Below are 21,554 nucleotides of genomic sequence, written 5' to 3'. Positions count from 1 at the left end.
CTATTCTCACATGCTGTCTCCATGTCTAATAGATCTCTCTCCCTGGCTAGGCCCTGTGACTGCTGCATTGAAGGTGGTTCCTGGGAGCTTGGATCTCCTGTCACTTTTTCAAACAAGAATTCAAAAAGTACAATCTGTGACTCATTTGGTGCCTGCATAAGGAAGCAGCAAACCAGACTAGTATGAACACATGGATGTGATTTACTGGGATCCTGTAGGCACATCCAAGTGGGCTCTGCTCCTTTTTGTGTCATCCTTCTGAACCTGATGTGGGTCTCTGAGCAACCATAGCTTTCAATGTGCTCTGTAATGTCTGATTGGATGTGGATAATGTGCTGTGAGAGAATACAGTGGTATCTAGGATCTGGCCCTCCTTGGGGAAGGAAGTGTGGGAACCCAATTGGTTGAGTTTGGGTATCCTGGATAGGTAAAGGAGAGGTTTTTATCACAAACTGAGAGCACTTCTAGGGTGACCCACTCAGCATGGTGCTTTGTTAGAACTCGGTACGTTCATTTCCGCTGTCAAGAGGCTGTTCTTCCCTTGTGATGCACCAGAATTGGAGGAATATGTTTGCTGGAGCCCTAGACTCTAAAGAATTGTCATCTTTTGAAAGCAGCCTCGTCAGGGGAGCTATGCTAGGAGCCCACGAGCAGCTCACTTGAAGGCAGGGTTTGCTTGGGTAGTAACTGCTCAAGTATGAACTGGGACGGAACAACATTCAGAAATCTAAGCAAGGGGATGGCTATTGGAGAGAAGTTGGTAAAGCAGCACTGTTGGGGTTGTCCCTGTGCAGTGAGGTTTGCAAGGGGCCATGTTTGTGCCCTCACAGAAGAGTGGGCAGCTACTGCTCCTTAGCTGGCCAGTGGCCCAGCCACTGCTTCCCCTCTGTGCCATGCAAATGGAGGCAGCTGCATGTTGGTTCCTGTGCTCTGCACAGCTCGGTCACATTGTGGATGACTGGCACTAAGGAAGCAGCTGCATGTCTTCCTCTTTACCCTGTTTCATAGGCTGTGCCCACTCAGGTCTAAACATTGATGCTGTTTGCAGAGATACCAAAGTCACCAGAGCATCCTTCTGACTGCATGGAGGAGCTGCATAACTGCACAGGAGGGAGCTGCTTCCAAGCACATCCCAGGCAAGTAATGGGTGTGAGAAGGGAGTTCTTGTTTTCCAAACATTACTGCCTTCAGATACAGTGGCAGATGGGGAATTCCCAAGGTGTCATGCTGGATGGGGACAGGGCTGCTGGTTGTGGAGGTGGTGGAGCTTCCTTTGCTATTACAGCTTCCCTCAATTTATAGAAGGATCATTCTATCCTTGGAAATGTTCCACGTGGGATGGGGCTTTGAGAAGTCTGGTCTAGTGGAAAGTGTCCCTGCCCATGACAGAGAGGTTAGAACTAGATGATCTTTAAGGTCTTTTTCAACACAAACCATTCTATGATTTTATGAAATGCCTGCATAAATCAGCAGGCCAGGCAGCAGACAGGTCAACTCTCCTGCTGTCTTCCTGGCCTTACAGAGATTCCTTCAAATGGTTCTATTGACAACAGAACTCATTTTTATTAGATAAGGCAAAATCAACATGATGAAGCTGTGCCAGAGAGCTGCCCCTCACCTCAACCTCTTAGCAGCCACTGCCTACTGGGTCTTACAGTCTCCATCCCCACTGTTAGCTGCCTTTATCTTCTTCAGCTCCTTCTGTAACTGCTCTTCTGCAGCCAGGATCTCCTTTGGCTTCCGGTACTGTAGGACAGAAAGAAATGCCCTTAGCACTCCTGAACTCCTGTTCACCCTCAGCTCCAAGCAGACCAACTGAGGCCTGTTGCTGCTGGCCCAGCAAGGGCCCTCCTGCCAAGGGAGGCCTTGTCATTACCAGCTGGCCTCTAAAGCCCATTTAGAGAGGTGGTGCCAGCAAGCTGAAGACATTTGCCAAGTTTTGGAGTGTCTTTTACAGTGCAAGTAAAACTTTCCAGTTAGGTGTGGAATCCTGGCCCCCACCAACGTCTCTGGAATATCCTGGCAAGCAGATACTTGCTGTGCTCACTGACCGTATGCTCACAAGTGTTTTATATATATACATATAAATAAAATAAGTCTTTTTTTTTTTTACTGCAGAGAGAAGTAAGAGTTGCAGTTCCTCTATCTTCCCCTCAGAGGTCTCTAACCCAGCTGCAGCTTAGTGGTGAATGCAGGTGCTTTTTGCAAGGTTTGGCCAGTAGCAAACAGAAGCTCAGGAGGACTCAAGGTGTTCCTCTTGGCCCATTTCCTCTGCACGTGCAGCCCAGCTCTGCTGCCAGGTTTCTCACAGAGGGTGTGCCCTCTATGAAGCTGACTTCTGCACTGAATAAGGCAAACATTTGCTGCTCAAAAGCATCTGTCTGCTTGTTGCAACAAGAAGTGTGTTCCATGTTGCTAGTCTTTTGCTTCCACCATGTGTGTGGAAGTGTTCCCTCTCTGACACAAAGCAGAAGGTGATTATTTTTTATTATTCTTTTTTAAGACTCTGAGGCCTTGAAGTGCAGTAGTCCTTGGACTCTTACACTCTGAGACAAGAGAAACCTAGTGCCACTGAGAACGGAGGCTTGCTCAGGCCTGAGGGAGGGAATACATGGAAAATAGGCTATGACAGACACTCTTCCACCTGCATGTCACCTTGAACAGAAAGCAGGGCCCCTCCTGCCACCTGGGATCTCCTGGCGAGTGTTAGCATGCCCAGTGTAATCTGAAACTCCCACCGACTGTGACAGAGAAGGGGTTGCATGGGTGACCCTCAGCTCATTTCCCCACGTGTAAGAACTTCAGTTTCTTTGTGGACATAAGGAGAAGGGCAGAGTGCTGTTCTGTGTGGTTAAAACCTCACCGTGATGATCAGGGTGTTGTTGGCATGGGTGAAGCTCAGGGCAGCTGCATCCAAGGGGAGGCGATATCGGTCCAGATCAGGAATAGAGAACTTTTTATAGTACCTACAAATGAGAGAGACAGAAATAAGGAAGGTGGGGTTTTATTCTGCCACTAGGAGTGCTGAGACACAGACTGCTAGTCTGCAAAGTGTAGATGAGGACAACAGACCTCTCAGGATTGGCAAGAGGCCCTTGTGCCATGTTGTGTGCCTGCCGGTGCCCTCAGGTTAGCAGGAGCACTAGAAACAAACCTCCAAACTGGAAACCAAAGCTGGCAAAGTCCTGAAGAGCTTTGGTGTGTGACAGCAGGCTTGGTTCCTCCAGCTTGCCTGTTACATGTAGTGCCAGCTATGGTTAAAGATAGACTACTCAGCCCTACCATGGTATTCCTTGTCTTTTTCCCTGCTCATGGCCTTTTGAATCTCTCTAAGTAGCAGCTTCTTTTAGCTTTTGTCAAAATAGCAGTCAAAGCTCTCGTGCCATATGACTTACTTTCCTCTGTGATGCACCATTTTGTGTTGCAATCCTTCCTAAACCCCCGTTTTTAACTTCTTGCTTTGGTGGCACGGTGGTGCTCATGCATATCCCTGGGCAGAGATCTCCAGGTGTAACTGCCCACAATCACCTGAGCCTCTGCTCTGCAGCTTCTCCATGCAGCCTGCATGGTGGCTGTGGTGATCCTGGGCACTTACAGCTCTCCTAATTGTTTCTTGCCTGGTTTCTATCCCAGTCTTCCAATAACCTCTCACATCCAAGCAGAGAACAGAGAGGTTTTTGCCAGCTAGGACATTTCCTAAGATTTTGGAGCCAGAACCCTTTAGACCTGTGTCTGTGTTTGCCTGAGATGATCTGTGCTTGGCATGGCTTGCCTGGCATCTACTGCTTCTCTCTGAGGCTGCACCAAATACACTGGCTTGTGCTCCTATGCCCACCCAGAGGCATGGCTGGATTCTCTTCCAGCACTCTTGTGGGGAATCCTCTCCAAGGAATTCACCTGTAGCTGGTACTGAGGTGCCTGGAGCAGAGTGGGAATAGGCAGTGGCTGCTACCATGAGGAGTGGTTCTCAATTCAGCTGGCTGTGTGTCAGGCTTGGCCTCTCTAGCTACCTCTGCCCAAACTGCGGTTTATTTTCCAAGTCACGGTGAAAAACAGCTACAAAGGGCAAATGGCTTTCCCGGTGCAGTGGGAGGAATGTACACGGCTTGTTACCGCAGGGCTCAAACCGTTCTGTGTTGTCACTGCTGTCGGTATTTGGAAAAGGTGGCAGACATGGATAATAAGGGAGATGTCAAAGGTTAAACAGCAGAGATTAGATGAACACAAAGACATGTTAAGGAAGTGTTAACTTCTTACCGATTAGACAAAAAAAAAAGGAGTACACAGAAAAAAACCACTGTTTCAAAGGGCCTTGGGAGTCATCAATGAAACAGCAGCATTCTGCTGCCCCAGGACTAAGGAGAAGGGGAGAAGAATGGCTTTGGCTGGCCTCAAACTAAAATCTGTGACAAGATCAAAGGAAACCAGATCTGTCTTGCCAACCCCTCCTCCTCCTAACATTACCACTGCCTCTCACTACAATAATTGAATCAGGTTTGGTGTTTGGGGAGGTGGCTTTCTAGGTTTGTTTTTAGAGTTCAGTTTAATGGATTTATTTTACAGCAAGAGGTTTTAAGCAAATCCCACTTGAGCAGCCCTTGCCGTGGCCAGAGGGAACAGAATGACTGGTGGAAGTGAAGAGCTCCTGTCTGGGCTGGGGAGGTAGCTGATGGGTGGTTATCCCGAATGCAGGCTGATTCTCTGCCCTCTCCTCTCACCCCATGGCCAAGGGCAGTATTACACTCTAAGCCCGAGTCCTGGCCCGAGATCCACAGTAAGTATGTGAAATCACCTCTATTATTTTCCTACTGGAAACCCACTTTTTGTCAGCCCATAGGGAAAACTGCTACTGGTATGCTGAGAATTTAGAGCTGAGCTACTCAGTAGTGACTTGGCAGCCCCTCCTGTTACTTGTCCCTCTGGCTGGCGGTCAGCACAGCTCTGTTGCTCAGAAGCAGCGTGGCTGACTTCCAAGGGTTGGAGAGGCTTCCTTTCTCTCCCGTAGTGATGTGCGCTCCCTCTGTGGATTCCATGCTGTTGCTATCTTGGAATTAGTTGCTGAGTGGTGCCTTGCCCTGGCCGAGACCCAGAAGAAATGATCTAAGATATCCTGGAGCCTGTACTAAGTGTGCTAGTGCTGGTGTCTGTCCCTGCTCCCTACTGACAGCAACGTCATTCTTCTCCTCAGTGAGGTGGCTTTCAGCTTTAATTCTGAAAGTCCTTAACTGTCAGACACGGGCCATAAGTTGTGTTGGGTCCTCTTACACTAGTTGTGAGAGAGCAAGTGTCAGCTGCTCATGGAAGATCCTCCTGAGAGCAGCACAAAAAAGCCTGAAGTCAGGTAGGGTGTAGGTAAAACCTCAGTGCTACATTATAAGCTTTATGGCACCTATGCAGGAAGTTCCCACATACACAGGCAAGGAATGTCCCACATACACACCACTATCAGTAGGTTTGGGTGTAGATAAGACTGTCCATGACAGTATGTGGTTGGATTTAGGATCACGTATTCCATTCCTGTCCTAGCTCCATGCATATCCATGTATGGCTGATGGGAATCTCATTCATCTTTTGCTACATAGGTCTCCCTACTAAAGCACCACTGTTCTGTGAATCCCTCTGTGTGCATTTTAGGCCAACATCTTTCTGTATTAGAGTTGTAATTGCTTGCTGTTTCTATGGGCTAACTTCTCTCTTCCCAGCCTTCTGGTTTTGAGCCCCCAGGTAGGCTAATGTGCGCTCCAGCAGCCCTTTGCTGGGAGACTCGCGAGTGCTGTGTCGCGAAGCCCTCGGCAGCTGAGAGGCCACAGTTCTGTGCCGACAGCACCACCTACAGCCACTTCCATCACCTTCCCTTGTGCTCTCAAGGCTCGTTCTGTGTCACTTCCCAATACTACAGCTCATCTTGGCTTATCCGAGGCTGTAGATGCTTTGGGACACTGTGTGTTTCATTGTATGTGAGATGCCATGTGTTAACACACTACAAGATGTAGCTTTAAAAGCATTTTCCATTTTCTTCCTCCAATCTCAAATCTCTCTAGGCAGAATACTGTGGTGCTTCCTTCCCAGATTCAGTCTTTTTTGCTTGCTACCTTCAGATCATCTCACTGGCATTGTGACTATAGGACATGTTTATGCAGGGAGATCTGTCTGGGTGCCCACAACTTTGATGTCCATGTTGAATCCTGCAGTATTCTGAGAACCAGTGACTAAATCAGAGGGAGAAAATTGAATGTTCTAGCTTCAAGAGGTCTGCAAGGCTCTTACTTTATGTTTCTAAGAATTTGACATCTGACAGGGCAAAAAAAGCACAAGCACCACCCTACTGGAGCCAAGATGAGTTTGCAATGGCCAGTGCAGAGCTTGAGGAGCTCTACTTGTAAACGTGTCTGAGGCAGTTGGGGGTGGAAATTGGGCAGCAGGAGACATGTGCTGTAAGGTAAGGCCCCTCAGCCCTTGCACACTAGGGACAGAAGAGGGGACAGCCCCCTGTGCCAACACTAGCCTGCCCTCTGTGCCAGCCCACCCCAAGGCACTGTCAGCACTGGCAGTGCTGTCCTTACTGACTTCTTGTTGGTGGTCCGGATGACACAGCAGCGCTGCTCCTCCTCCAGGGAGACACTGTAGACCTCTTTGGGGTAGGGAAGGTTACGGATCCGCCACTGGAAGCTGCTCAGGGTATCCTTCCTCATGAAGATAGGCTACAGCAAACAAGCACCTTTAGCAAGGCCCCTTCAGCTGTCTCCTCTCCTCCCCTCCCTGTCTCCTTCCTGTACTATTGTGAGACTCCACGTGGGAGTAGCTGTTCTTTCACACTAGAGCATTAGGGAGTGACTCAAGAAGCTGCCTGAGTACCATTTTCCTACAGCTAGGGCTGCTCTGCCTTTGCCCAGGGCACTACTTGCAGTGCCGAAAGTGTTCAGTAAGGAAGCCTAGCAGTACAGGGTTACAGGGGCCTTTTCCTCACAGGCAACCAAATACTGAACTCTGCCTGCTCTAGGAACCTGCTGGATTCAATCCTAGCTCTGCCCCAGTTTGCAGTGTAGAGCTGTGCTTGTGTTTCAGGTCTATAGAAAAGATGGTGAGACTAAAATAGCTATGCCCTCAGTCGGAAGGGTGTGAAGAAGAAACAAGCTGTTAAAGAGCCTGCTATGCACTGCCTGTGCCTTTCCTTTGTATCACCTCTGTTTCCTAGCCCCTGACTTGTCCTGGCACTGGCCTTCCTGTCACCCTGCTCTTTCAAGACAGGATACTAGCTGGTGAGCACACCAGTACAGTTTCTTTACTTAAGAGAACTGAAAATCTCTTAGAGTCCTAAAGAACCTAAGCTGTGCCTTCTTTCTACTCACCCTACCATTTTGGGGTGATTTGTAGCAGGGTGCTGGGTGCATTAAGGCTGTCTCTTGGTGATCTGCACTCTACCAACTACTGCTGTAAGCACAAGACAAGGTAGTTTAGGTGCAGTGGTACCTGCAGACCCTTACATACATTTGAGCTGCTCTCTGTTATAAGCTCTGACTCCAGTGCTCCCAGGAGCGGCGAGGTCGGCTCTCCCACCTCCACCTGCCACTTGCCGGTGCCCCCAAGGGTGTTCTTCTCTCGCCATTTTCTACCTGGGCAAGAGAGAAGAAGAGTTTTCATTCTTCTGCTCTGTAAGAACTCCAGCAACTGACTGCCAAAGCTGCCCAACACGCTGAGATGATATGAATATAAGTATCTTAATTCCAGTAATTTTGACTTTGGTGTGAGTTGATCTGCTAGTTGGCCTATTCCTAGGTGAGAAATTCTCAGCTGAATGCCTCTCTCTTTTGCAACCTGGTGCTGAAGCCATGGTGGAGTTGTGACAGCTGCTGTGCTGCAGCTGCTGTGGTTTTGGACATAAGAGCCATAAACGACACCTTGTTTGTGGTAGCAGAAACCACCAAAAAGCAAATTTCAGCCCTTCATGTGGTACAGACTCGGTGCCTGGTAACTATGATGGCAATCCCATCTAGTCCATTGAAGTCTGTTGAGACAGATGGGATGTTTGGGGGAGATCCTGGGCTAAAGCAAGGTCTGCTATGCCGTGAAAGTCAGAGAACCGTGGCTGCAAGCTGAACTCTACTTCTGTCCCTACAAAATTCTGCTACAGCCATGCCTGTTTACCACAACAGGCAGGGATGATTTGTTCCTGACCAGGTGGTTCCTCTCAACACCTCAGCCCTGAGGGTACAGACTCACTGCCCCGCAGTTCTGCCCCGACTCACGTCTGCTGGGGGCCAGCTGAGAGCACCACTTACTTATTAACTGGCCAGTCTTAATGTCGTACTCTTCGGCCATCTCCTTCCCATCCTCGAACAAGTAGTGGATCTTCCGCTTCCCTAGAGGAAAGGCAGGTGCTGAGAGGAAACGGGACACACCTACCCCTGGGTGTAGGGCTCTGTCCCTCTGTCTGGGGCCCTATCCCAGTGTCAGGGACCCCGTCCCACTGCCCGCCTTGATGGCCTTGTGTCCTCCCCTAGGGCCCTGCCCGGAGTGCGGGGCTGTACCCAGGAGCGCTCCCCTCCGCGCCCGCTCGCTACAGGACCACCCCACACTTCGCAGCGCGAGCAGGCGGGGGCTGTCCCGACCCTCGCCCCGCGGTTACCGTCCTGCACCAGCGCCGTCTTGTCGGCCGCCCGCAGCCGCTCCAGCCAGCTCGGCACCGCCATGGCGGCCGCGCCGTCGCGCGGCAACGGGGAAACTTCCGCTCTTCTGCCGGAAGCGCTTCCGGCCCGGCCGAGCGAGCGTGGCCCTGCCCGGGCGCGGCCCCGGCCCCGCTCTGCTTTGGGGCCTTCCCCTCTCCGGCTGCGCCCCCTCGGCTCCCGCCTTCCCTTGGCTCCCCCGGGCACAGCCGCGAGGTTTGGGGTCTTCTTGCCCCCGAGGTTGGTGGCCTTGAAACCTTCACGGCCTGAGGAGGCTGCTAAGGCAGGTTTGGTGCCCGGCGCGTGCGTTGTGGTTTATAGGAGTTAAAATACAGCCTGCAGAAACACACTTCCGAGCCCTGGAACGTACTCGGGAACCCAGAACCTTAGCGGGCTTTTGGTGTGGGCTTTATCTGAGAGAAAGGATTACTGTTTCCAGAGGGCTTTTTTTTTTTTTGTCAAAACGACCTGAAAACGGAAACGTTTCAGCGGAGGTGAGTTTTAGAGGTGTAGCAGGGTTTCTGCTCCTATGGAGCTGAACTCTTCCTCGCAGAAGTGAAGGCTTGAATCGAGCTCTGGGTTGGCCTTCAGAGGATTATGTTTAGTGCTCAGATGAGGTGACCATAGCAGGAAGTCATGGCCAGACGGGACCATTTTCAACTTTTCCAGGCTTCTTTAGGCTGAGTAGATAGGAGCTCTAAACGTTGAAGTTTAGAATGCTTTTCATTGTAAGAACTCAGCTGTAGAGGTTTCTAAGACGTTCAGGCAGGGTTGACTTAAGTGACTTTCTGATTTTGGTTTTTCTGACCTTCTGGGCTGCAGTTCTTGATTCTGGTTGCTTCCCTCAGGCTGAGCATTTTTGGTGGGCAACAACAAAAACTTCAGAACAACAAAACAGTGAGCAGCATGAGTGAATCTTGAGTTGGGATTAGGTAAGATCTAAGCAACCTTGCTCTTTCTCATCTATATTTAGCAATTTCTGCTAACCTTCCCACCAGGCCTATGGAGCCACAAGGGATTGTCAAAGCCTTTCCCAAGAGGAAGAAGGTGAGGGATGACTCAGGGAAAAGCATCCCTCCAAAGATCCCGAAAGAGGAAGGAACAGAGATACCTGAGGGTAAGTCCCGTGTCTGTGTGATGCAGGATATAATACTTACACCTAGCATGTTAGCTGCAAGTGCTGTTCCCCAAAGGCTTTTTCTGGCCCTCAGTGTGTTTTCTGTAGAGGTCATGGCCAGCTTGGTTTGGTGTGTCCAACTGGAGCCCTGCAAAGACTGCCTGCCAGGGCTGGTGCCATCAATTCCCATGTGAGAGATGTAGCCCTGCTAGGCTGGGGCACTTTCTCATGTCACTTTGTCCCTGCCCCTATGCTTTCCTCAGCAGAGTGGCTGAAACCTGTCATCGCCTATGTGTTACAAGCTGGCATTGGCCAGGCCAGGGCTGAGATCTTCCACAAGCAGATTGTCCTGAATGGGGGAGCCGTACACAGCCAGTTCTCCTCGGAGGTGACACACGTCATTGTGGCTGAGGACATGGATTGTGATCGCGCCTTCCGGCTCCTCAGATTGACCAAGCTGCCCCCGGGGCTGCAGCTGGTGAAGGCATCCTGGCTTAGTGCTTGCCTTAGAGACCAGAAGCTGCTGAGTACTGCTGGCTATGGTGTCTTTATCCCTCACAGGTATGCAAATGCCACACTGCCATTCCTCCCTGCATTTCCTCTATCCTAAACTGAACAGCTCCAAAATTTGACCTCTGCTCAAAATCTTGGACTGCAACTCCTTGCTGCTCCTGCAAGCATGACTCAAAGTTCTGTGTGATAGCAAAACATGTAATAGGGCCCAGAAGTACTACCAGAAGTCCTGACATTTGCTAAAGGCACATTTTCCTGATCCATCAGTGATAACAAGATGTCTCTTAAAAATACTGAGGATTAAATGCTGTTTCTTACTTATTGCAGATGAAAGGTAGAGACAGAATTGGCATCTAGGCACAAGAGGAAATTAAGAGTGGAGCAGCAGGCACAGGTTGGGATCAAAATGTTTTGGCAAAGTTTTGGAGAGAGAGTCTAAGTGAGGTAGGTAGGAGTGGAAGTTTCAGGTCAGCAAGGTACATGTTAACTGGGGAGTTGAGCTAAAAGAGTAATTAATCTGTGATCTGGAGAGTACGATTCATATGGGTTGTTTGGTCCATCCCAAAACATGCAGAAGGATTTCTTGGTCAAACTTCTGGAGGCTGAGAAGTCCTCCTATACTGAGACATCTGATCCATGGCAGGTACCTAGAGAAGGAGGAATCCCAGAAAGAACAGCAGCACATTCTGGACAGAGAAAAGATCCAGCCCCCAGCAGAGGAGGGAGCAGTGAAACCTAATGCTGAATCACAGCGGGAGGATTCCTCACAGCGAGGCTTGGGCACCCTTGGACAGCAGCAACTAGCTGAGGTGAGGCTTTCCTGCACAGATCCATCTCCTTGTGAACAGAACCTGTGTGCTGCTTTTCCTGGCTAAGAGCATCCCTGCAAGGACACAGTGTGAGATTTTTCTCAGCAGAGGGAAGGTGTTTGGATGTTTCAGTGAGCCAGACTCAGGCTGTGGACGTGGTTACTGCTTCTCTTTGTCCTTTTTAGGTGTTAAGAATAGAAACAACACCCCCAAATTGCTATTCTCATCAGAACATTTCCAGCTGAAGCAGTCCTGGTGCTCTGATCAGGTCAAGGCTCACTATGGTGATTTTCACTTAGGTCCTTTTTGAGGAATATTCCCTGTCTGAGAATATCTCCTTTTCAGGAAGCTGTCTCTGGTATTTCATCCCATGTTCCTGCCTGAGCTATATGGACCAGTTCTCCACTCCTTGGCAAACATCCTGTTCAGACACATGTTTATACAGTGGATCAAGTTGCTACCAGAAGGATCATGGAGGTGTTCTTAAAATATCTGTGTTGGGTTATTAGTGGCTTCTGCTGTGAGTCAGCTTCTCTGGCCTGCTGTTAGCTTTCCTTCCTTTCTCTGTATTTTTGCTCAGATTTGCTGAATTCTTCTTCGGCATTGGTGTCAGTCTTCAAACCTATGTGTAGCAAAATTATCTCTAGCATCCCCAGCAGCTGCCTTATACTGCTGACATCTGTTTTGCAACACAGTCCAAAATTTGGCTGCCCAAACCCTGCAATTACTCTCTACTTGGCAGCTCACTGAGGGTGCAGAAGCCATATTTGTAGACATTTCAGTAAAATCTCTTGTCCCAAGCTTAGGTTTATGTGACTCAGGGAAGAGAGGGCTTTTAAAGACAGTACCAACCACTTGAGACTCACCTACAACAGTAAAGCTAAAACTTCATTTAGAAGTAGCTTTTAAGCTTAGAGTCTTTTCTAGTTTGCGTGGATGTTTTTTCTCTAGGAGATGATGGGTGTGCCAGTGTTTCATACTAAACAGAGACTGATGTGGGAATTCTGCCTTTGGATGTCAGCTTCTGTGAGGAAATCCTGTTGACAGTGAGACTAGTAACCAGAGTATCCAGATGCATTAGTTCTCTGCAAGGCAGCCTCTGTAAGCAGTGCCAGTTACTCTCTGTGAACACAGAGCTGTCACCCCACGCTGCTGCCTCCCTCTCAAGCAGCCTGTTGCTACTAGCTGTTTTTGCACATGTGACTGTGAAGAGTCCATCAGCTTTGCTGACAAAGTGTAGAGAGTGGGGGGTTTTAAGGGCTGTTCCACCTGTGACACTGCTGGCCAGGAGGATGGGAATTGCTTCCAGCTCCAGCTGCAGAGTTCTCTGCACTGTGATTGGATAACGTGCTCCTTTATATGCCTTTAAGGGGCTTACTGGCTTATCTGAGTCCTCTGAGGCTTTGCTGCCCTTAGAGAGAACAGCATCTTAAGAGAGTTGATTTCAAGACAAATTAAACTGATTAGGTCTATGAAATCTTCAATCTGACACAGTTTTCAGAGTTATACAACAAGACTGCAAAACACATCCCATCTATGTGTCTCCAGACCTCCTACCTCCTCAGCCAGCAGAACCAGAGGTTGTAAGGATGTGGCTCTGACTTAGGCTGACACTGCAGAAACTCAGAACATGGTGTGCTGCTTCTAATTGCTGGACTGATCACAAACAACACTGCATCACTCAGAGTTACTTCCACAACACAGAAGCTCTTGGATCTTCATAGACTGCTGTGTTTATACATCAGGGGAGATGGGGACCCCAGTGAGCAAAGCAGTCTACAAAGCCTCTGTGCGGCTTTCCACTTCTATCCCCTTTTGTTCATTACCTGAAGCCGAGGCTCATTGTTTCTTAAGTCTACACAGAGGCATCCTAATGCTGAGGGTATCAGCAAATGCATACATTGGTTCTTTCTTCTGTCACTGAGGAATGTGGAGTCCTTTGTGTCATTCCTTCCTCCGCCTTTTCTCTTGCAGATAGCCATGGGTAAAATGAGAGGGTTTTAATTTACTACTCTGTTAAGATTTTGTGTCTGTAAACTGAAAACAAAGTTCAGTGCCTATCTGCTGTCATCTGCATTATGGGGTAGAAGTTGCTGAGTCTGAATGTGAGAGATGTGTCTATGCTGCCACCAGACGAGCTAAAGATTTCCCAGTGGGAGTAGGGAGTCAAAATCTCTGCCAGCCGGGGATTCTGGCATTGTCATATCATGCTGCTGGCAGCAGTTGCTCACTTACTCAGTGTCTTACCTCAGTTAGGGGCTTGGCTGTAGGAGGGGGCTGTGTGCTTGAATCACAGGCAGCAGTACAGTCTCCTGTGCAGTGTGAGATGTGCATGTGTAGCTTGAGGTGTGGGGAACTGTGGTGTGCATATAACCGACTGCTTCTGGAGGTGGCAATTGGAGCATCGCATGCCCAGAAGGGAGGTGGTCTGGCTTGGTGGTCTGGCTTCCTAATCTCAGAAATAGCCTGTGCCAAGAGGATGTATGAGGCATGCACTTAATCTCTGCTTTCTGCTCTTTCCCTAAAGAAATTCTCTGATGATGAAGACAGTGAAGGAGAAGATGCTGGTGTCACCCAGGGAGACTTGGAAGCATTGATTTCTGGCCGCTACCCTGAGAAATCATCAGAAGAGAACAGTGACAGCTCTTACACAGTGGCCCAGCCTCCCAGCAAGTGGGTTTGTGCCCAGTCTTCCAACACCAAGAAGGAAAACCACAACCAATCCATCACAGATAAGCTGGAAGTGCTGGCAAAGGCTTACTCTGTCCAGGGGGACAAGTGGAGAGCTCTGGGCTACTCCAAAGCAATCAATGCACTCAAGAGCTATCACAAACCAGTTACCTCCTACCAGGTAAAACACTTCCCCAGGGGCTGGAGCAGGGAGATAGACCTTTGATGGAAGTTGTATAGAAAGTGCAAGTTGAGATTTATTGACCAGACACTGCAGAAGAGCAGAAAAATGGAATCTGAGCCTGTTAGTGCCAGATCTGAACACTCACAAGATAAATGCTTTCCTTAGACACAATGCAGGGACATTTTCACCTTCCTTTTCATCAGCAGCAACTGGCCGCCAATAGCAATAACATGTAAAACTAGCTGGATATGAGTCTTGGGGGCTGTGGCAGTCCCGCAGTTCAGTGTGTTCATGTTTCAGTCCCATTCTGCAGGCTTGTCCTCTTCCACTTGAATTGATTAGCCAAGGTAAGCCTGGGCTAGAGAGGAGTCCATCGGGCAGAACTAGTCCTGCCACTCACCCTTTACCCATCAAATGACTAACCAGCCTCTGAGTCAGTAGCAGCTCCCCAGCTTCTCTATGATCCTTGCTTTTCCAGTAGCAGCCCTGGTTTCTTTCTAGGAAGCCTGTAAAATCCCTGGGATTGGGAAGCGGATGGCAGAGAAGATCCTGGAGATCTTGGAGAGCGGGCACCTGCGCAAGCTGGATCACATCAGTGAGAGTGTGCCTGTGCTGGAGTTATTTTCCAACATCTGGGGAGCAGGAGTCAAGACAGCTCAGATGTGGTACCAGCAGGTAAATTCAATGCCTTACACAGGAGGCTTTCAGGTTACGGTTGGAAGACTGCTGCCAAGTGTAGGAGAGTTACTTCCACAAGTAGTTTTTAATTTCCTATATCTACATGTAAGATTTAAATCTGGGTTTTTTGTGAGTAACTATGAGGTTGGATCCCATTGTGTCTCAGCCCCCAGCTGAGGTGGGGTGGGTAAAGAACAAAGATGTGGAGAGGGGGAATGGGAGATATGCTGCCTCTTCTCTTGCATCACTTCTTGGAGCTCATGTCACACTGGTCATGGCAATGATGTTGCTAAGAACCAGCCTTGAATCAGGGCATCTTGTCTGAGAAAGCTCCTGATGCAATTGCTGGCTGTTGGCCTGCAGCTGTCAGAGCAGCCATCCATCTTGTCTGGAAGTTATAAAAATGAGGTTGAAATAATTGTGCCAACAGGAACAGCCCACCCCACTGGGTGGGTTCCTTCTTTAAAAGCAGTTTGTCTCCTGAGCTAATGGAGCCTGGTTTCCTGTAGTGTTTGGTTTATGACTGGATTCTTGACTGTCTTAAAAACATGTTTGTGTTCATGCTGTTGGCTTCCCTCATTGGGATGTTGTGGGTGTCTTTACTTGAATTACATATTTTCCCTCAGGGTATAGGGACACCATGCCTTAAGAGCAATAACCTTCTGTCAGAGGAGGGGTGGAGATTAGAGGTGTGCACTGGATAGTGGGAGTGCCTAAATCCCTTCTTTTAGGAACCAGGCCCTAAAGTGTTCTCTACATGTGAAGCTGTGACTTGGCCTTAACTTGAGACAGGCTAACTACAGTCTCCCCAAATCTTGGTGGAAAGTATGTGAAGAGCAAAGTCTTGGTAGATGTTTGAATATCAGCACATGGTTTGCACTAGGGTTTCCGGACGCTGGATGACATCCGCACCAAGGCCACTCTGACCAGCCAGCAGGCTGTGGGGCTGAAGCACTACACGGATTTCCTGGAGCGCATGCCTCGGGAGGAAGCTGCAGAAATAGAGCAGACCGTAAGTAGCTTGGCCTCAGGCCCTCAGAGTGCATCACCTGCTGGGTACATGACAGGAAGGTACATGCTGTGAAAATGGCCCTTGTTTTATAGCTGAGCTCTTCAGCTTCTCTGAGTGGGGTCAGTGCTTGGGGGACTCCTTTTGGGCATGGCCATACAAGGCCCCTACCTTGTCCCATAAGAAAGTTCAGTCTGAGTGTTTGGCAAGGAGGAGAATACTTCACAGGAGTCAGTTGTACACACTGCTTTGAAGAAGGCTGCGTGTGGCATGGTGGGATAAGCAGGTTCCCAGCTCTGCTTTCTCGCCTCTCATCATGTCTGGAATGCCTGCTTTCAGCTGAGGTGTCCCTGGTGCTGCTCCTTCAAAGGAAGCTGTGAGCACCCTGTGATCTAATTGTCAGAGAACAGAGGGTGGATATCCTTGATAGAAGCAAAGGGAATCTAGGCTGCAAACGAGTGCTGCTTGCTCTAGGATGCTGTGGCACTCCAAGACCATGGGGTGCTAAGCCAGTGTACCCTAATGTGAGCAGAGAGCCTGGGGCACACACTGTCATTGCTACCCCTGTGCTCTTCAATCACCATGGAAGCAGCAGCCAGTGTGACCCTGTCACTCGGCCACAGGGCCTGGCCATGAAGAATACCCTCCTGCCAGGCTCCTGCTGGGGTGTCAGTCCTGTGTGCCGGATTAGCCATTTTGGTGGTGAGTGGTCCCTTTCCCAGGCAGGCTGGGCTGAGGAGCTGGCTCTTGGGAGTGGGTCTATTGTTATCTTGATGGGATTACTGTGCTGCCCTCCATACACACGCACACACCTCTGATCCAGGCCCAGGAGAGAGAATGAGGGATTAGTCACTGTCTGTGCTGCCTGTCACTGTGAGATCTGAGGAGCTTTTAGGCTCTCGGGTGGGGCTGGGAGTTTTCTAGAAATCTTCATTTAAAGCCAGAAGGGGGCAAAAACACCAGAGGAGGGCTTGCTCCGCATGAGAAAGGCTTGTGGCTTCTTGGAGCACCTTTGGGGCAAAGGTTAATGGGTTTATCTCTTGCTAATGAAGGATGATCCCCAAGAGTGACAAGGGGCTGTGGGCACGGACACTGCCTTGCTGAACCCCAGCCTCTGTGATGGCCCCATCACTGGGAATTGCTGAGCCCATCATTATTTGCTGCCAGCAGGGTGATTGGCACAATCAGACCAAGAATACTTTATGCCTGTCAGGGACTTGGGAGCCTTTCTTAAACATGTAATGAATGAAGCCATCAGCGTTAGCACTGTCTGCACAAAACAGGAGCTGGAGTCCAGCCTGGAGAATACTGTAATAGGGGAAGTTCTGATTATGTGTTTGATTGCTGGCAGCAGCATATTGGCATCCCTTTGGTCTAAAATTCTGGGACAACTGTGCTTTTTCTGGGTCAGGAAGCCCAACTTTCCTGCAGAGGCAGAGCTCCTTGCAGGAGTGAACTCCAGGGGCTACTCACAGATTTCTGCTGTGTTGGGTCCTGCTGGAGAGACTTCCCTCTTTTTGAAAGAAGGCCTGTGACCATCACCTGTTGAACTAATTCCCTTTGTGGGCAGAGCTGGTGAGCCTTTTGCTTGTAGGGCAGCTAAGAAACCTCTTATCTCTTGGTGTCTCAGAAACTGAAGGCTCTGAAAGCTTGTGCAGTACTTTGCCCCTTCATTTTCCTGCTTGTGCCAGCCCAGTGCTCCCAAGAGCTTATAGTCCATCGCTGTATGGTGTGGCATTGTGCAGGATGTTTGCACAACTCTGGCTCACTCCTCCCCTGACAGCAGGCCACCTTTCTTGGTGGGGCAGTGTGCCATGTCTACCAAGTGTATGGAGACTCTGGAGGTGCAGGACAGGCCTCAAGGCAGGCATGAGATCCTTTGCAGCCTTGATGGAAAGGACATGAAGAGGCTGGTCTCTGACTCCTCATCCCTCTTTCTCAAAGGTCAGACAAGCTGCCCTGGCCCTGAAACCTGGCCTGGTGTGTGTTGCCTGTGGCTCCTACCGTCGGGGGAAGGCCACCTGTGGAGATGTGGATGTGCTGGTCACTCACCCTGATGGGCAGTCTCACCGTGGGGTGTTCAGCAAGCTGCTCGACAGCCTCCGCAAGAGCGGTAAGAGGGCGGGGAACCTCTCTTAGAAGGCAAGGAGGCAATGAGATGGATGGCATTCATTGAAGGGAAGGTGATCACTTCTCCCAAGGATGGGACATCTTGTTAGTCCTTAAAATTACTGCCCCTGGACCTGGCTCAGCTGTAGTGTTAAGGAGGGAATATTGCTGCAGCTCAGCCTGTTATCCCTGGGCTCCCACAGCATGTTATGAGACATCTCTGCTGCTCTCTGGACAGTGGGGAATTCAGCATGAAGGTGTCCATGTGCTGTTCAGCTACTCTTGGTGTGTTCTCTCTCCCCAGGCTTCCTCACAGATGACCTGGTGAGTCAGGAGGACAATGGTGATCAGCAGAAGTACCTGGGCGTGTGCCGCCTGCCCGGGCCAGCGCAGCGTCACCGCCGGCTCGACATCATCGTGGTGCCGTACCGGGAGTTCGCCTGTGCCCTGCTCTACTTCACGGGCTCGGCTCACTTCAACCGCTCCATGCGCGCCCTGGCCAAGACCAAGGGCATGAGCCTGTCGGAGCACGCGCTCAGCTCGGCCGTGGTGCGAGGCCCTGGGGGTGCCAAGGTCTCATCTGGCCATATTCTGCCCACTCCCACCGAGAGAGATGTGTTCATTCAGCTGGGGCTGCCTTACCGCGAGCCCTCTGAACGGGACTGGTGATGCCTGGTGGTCACGCTGGGCTTGCTGCTGTGCTGCTGTTTTGAAGGATCTGATTTCCCCAGTGGTGGAGAGTTCTGTGGTGCCTGCAGGCTGAGGAACACATCCCAGCAACTGGGGCTCCCTTGCAAGTGTGAGGCCCGGCTGCTGGGCAGAACTCTGTGGCTTCTTCAGCATAGGCTGTGGGCTGGAGCCACACTGGAAGTGCTGTCTTGGTGTGGCTACCAAAAGGGCTCACTGCCCATCAGCTACCCTGCCCTCTCCCCCCAACTCTGGAAAATTGGGCTGCAGTCTTCTGATCCAGCCCCTGGCAGTGCTTGGGAACAAGGGAAATGGGATGCATCTCCCTCTGAGCACTGACGCTCCAAAATTTCTGTTCTGAGCTGTGAATGAAGGTAGCAGAGGTCTAGCTTGGTTCTGTGACAGGCCTTCCTCCTCACTACTGCTGGCAGCTGCTACTGCAGGAGTCTCAAGGGGTTAACCTATGCTGCTGCTGTGTCCTGTCTCAGAGGATGTGTCCTTTGATGGGTCCCATTGCACAGGGCCAGGCTGCTGTGATTGCCACCAGCTTTCCCTGGTGCCAGCTAAGCCTTGAAAGAGATGTAGGGACCTGAGGTGCTGTGCCTGCTTGCTCCCAGCCTTGTGTTCTGAGGATCCTCCAGATTTACTGAGAGCCCTGGTCTGGCCCAAGAGCTCTTTTCTTGTTGCACAGCTCTTCTTGAAGAGCTGGGCTCAGGAAGGATTTGAATGTAATGGCACTGAATGTAACCCAGCAGGGCTGTGTGTCTGTAGGAGGCCTAGAGACAGAGAGAAACACAAGGAGATAGTTGGGTCAAAGCAAAGCTTTTTTCCTTTTTTTTTTTTTTTTGTATGGAAGCCATGGTCATCTGGTTTTAGATCAGGGAAAGTGTGTGTGTATGTTTGTGTATACATGTGCATGGAGCTGGTGCTACCAGTTCCATAGGAGTGAATTTTATTTCTCAGGAAACCTCGACTAGTTTATATTGTGGAGATGAATTTCCCAGAGACGTTGAGTGCTCTGTTGCAGGTATTGCAGTGGGTTGCTCCTGGCAGATGTGCCATGGTGGGCATTTCTGTACCAAGACCCCAGGGCTCTTGCTCCCTTGTAGGGGATCTAGCCCCATCATGTACAGTGACAAAGCTGCATGTTTGCTGCTAGGGCAGGCACAAGCCAGGTGGGTTTGCACAGTTCCTGTGGCTGCTGGCCACCAGCAGGGCTGGGGTTTTGCTGGGGTGGCCCAGACCCCAGCAGTGGCATTTGTCAGCCCAGACTTTCTGATGGACACCTGAGGGAAATTAATGTCTTTTGGCATGTTTTGGTGCTTTGAAATTTGAAGTGTAATAAATAAATCCCTTCTCTCTTTTCTCTTGGTATCTCTGTCTTTTTGCTCTCTGCACTGCTACTGTTGGGACTTTTTCCTGTGGCTTACCAGGAGCTCCTCCTGTGCTGGCCCATTTCCTTGGTTTCAGTGGAGGTGGAGAACACACAGTAGAGATCATCACAGTGTTGGACCAGCACTTCTGTCTCTCAGGACAGGTACTTGCTGGCCACCATCCTTTCATACCATCCTCTGTCCAGGCATCCAGCTGGCCATATGGCTGAGCTGGGATTGGCTGTTCCTAGAGAAAGGAGGGATTCTGGAGCTCTGAGCCTTGGGTTGAGCTCTTTCTTCAGGTGTGGAGTCAGGGAAGAATTGCTGTCAGCTTTTCCATATGCATCAAACAGTAGGGCATGTGGGAATTGGCTGCTGTTCTGTCTCCTGTTCTCTGCCTGGAACACAGCTCAGAGTGTTGAGCATGGAAATGCTTTGGTTATCCAAGGGGAGTCTGAACATCCTGGAAGCCAAGGGTACACATGGAGATGAGCAGCAGGAATGATTGGCTCGAAAGGGAAGCTGGAGAAGAAGGCTGCTGTGGCAGAAGCAGCAAGAACTGAGCTGGGTTATCCAGGAGCAGAGGGGAGGCAACCTCTGACCAGGGGCCTGTCAGGTCCAGGGAGAGCATTTTGATCCCAGGAGGCCTGTGCAGCCCAGGGACCACCCCTCAGGGAAAGGGGTCCCCATCCTTACTGTCAGCCATCTGGGCAACACCACATCTGGCCTTGCCCAGGGCTGGGGACAGTCCTGACGCACAGGGAGGTTAGATGGGGAGGCTGCCTTATGTCTGACAGGCCATGGGCCTTTTTCTGCCTGGGCTGAGGCCGGGAGCACAATGCAGGGCTGCTCAGCTTTGTGCCTGGATGAGCACAGGTTTGCCTCCAGCTCTGCGTGCCAGAGCAAGCTGTTCCTAGAGGGCTGGGGCTGCTTCTCTCGGTGAGGCCATGTGCTAAAGACATCAATAGTGGTATGGGAAATACAGCACTGCTGGTCCCCAACTCGTTTCCCTTTGTCACCCCTCCTCCAGGGCTACAGTTCACACCCAGGTAGCAAAGGGGTGCTGCAACAGCACCTGAGCCTGCTGTTTGTCCTGCTTTTATTTAGGGAGAGGCTGGACATGGGGATGTGTGGGGCCAGGGCTCCACAGGAGCATGACTTTGTGCCCAACCCCTTGGCAAATGCTAGGGAGGGTGGCCATAGTACATGTGTCATGTGGAGAATGAGCCTGATGTCTGTCCCCTCCCACCCCACAAATCCCTGGCCAGGAGCTTTGGAGAGGGCAGAGAGCCCTCATGTGGCTGACTGCAGCCAGGTGGGCCACGGATGGATAAGGACCATTTCTCCTGGGTGTAGCTGTGGGGGTTGAAAGGGGCAGGAGGTGATGGAGCACAAGGAGCTTGTCCAGAGCAGCTGGAGGGTGACATTTCTGGATGCTGCTTCTCCATCATCCTGGAGCAAGGGGAGACACAGAAGAGACTGGACTGTACTTCCCACTGTGGGTCAGCCCTGCCCTGGGCAGAGGGGGCAGAGCTGCCCCAGACATGCTCCTCTCCATACCTCTGATCCCTGCCCTTGCAGCGGGGCAGGGCCTGACCCCCCCACCCTTATCTATCACAGCATGCCTTATCTATCACACCTCCTGCCTCTTCTAAGCCACACTTGGGAAGAAGATACAAGGGGTGGGGCTCCTGGGGTGTCTGGGAAGAGATGGGTGCTGAGTTGCCAGGATCCGTTTAGGC

General features: G+C 50.5%; 2 protein-coding genes across 6 annotated transcripts; one reads left to right on the top strand and one right to left on the bottom strand.

The window, feature by feature from the left end:
* On the top strand, positions 1–19,803 carry POLL (DNA polymerase lambda). 5 transcript variants are annotated; one of them, XM_033065555.2, is made up of 9 exons: positions 1–1,136; positions 9,662–9,780; positions 10,047–10,341; positions 10,937–11,102; positions 13,630–13,953; positions 14,458–14,631; positions 15,518–15,646; positions 17,588–17,756; positions 18,057–19,803. In XM_033065555.2, the coding sequence occupies exons 1-9, from the start codon at positions 1,036–1,038 to the stop codon at positions 18,419–18,421; spliced, it is 1,842 nt and encodes a 613-aa protein (XP_032921446.1). In that variant the 5' UTR covers positions 1–1,035; the 3' UTR covers positions 18,422–19,803. The 5 variants fall into 5 exon arrangements, with proteins under 5 accessions (XP_032921446.1, XP_032921445.1, XP_032921447.1 ...); XM_033065554.2 differs by having other exon boundaries at positions 10,044–10,341; XM_033065556.2 differs by lacking the exon at positions 1–1,136 and adding an exon at positions 8,763–8,946 and having other exon boundaries at positions 10,044–10,341.
* On the bottom strand, positions 1,539–8,734 carry DPCD (deleted in primary ciliary dyskinesia homolog (mouse)). The gene is made up of 6 exons (XM_033065560.1): positions 8,627–8,734; positions 8,280–8,360; positions 7,489–7,613; positions 6,568–6,701; positions 2,864–2,966; positions 1,539–1,746 (listed from the first exon to the last, which is right to left on the bottom strand). The coding sequence occupies exons 1-6, from the start codon at positions 8,688–8,690 to the stop codon at positions 1,642–1,644; spliced, it is 612 nt and encodes a 203-aa protein (XP_032921451.1). The 5' UTR covers positions 8,691–8,734; the 3' UTR covers positions 1,539–1,641.
* Positions 19,804–21,554: the final 1,751 nt, after the last annotated feature.

This window comes from Catharus ustulatus, chromosome 8 (genome assembly GCF_009819885.2).
Source record: "Catharus ustulatus isolate bCatUst1 chromosome 8, bCatUst1.pri.v2, whole genome shotgun sequence".
In the NCBI taxonomy this organism is placed as follows: Eukaryota; Metazoa; Chordata; class Aves; order Passeriformes; family Turdidae; genus Catharus; species Catharus ustulatus.
The sequence above is the reverse complement of the archived record's forward strand: the minus strand, read 5'-3'. Positions and strand labels throughout refer to the sequence as shown.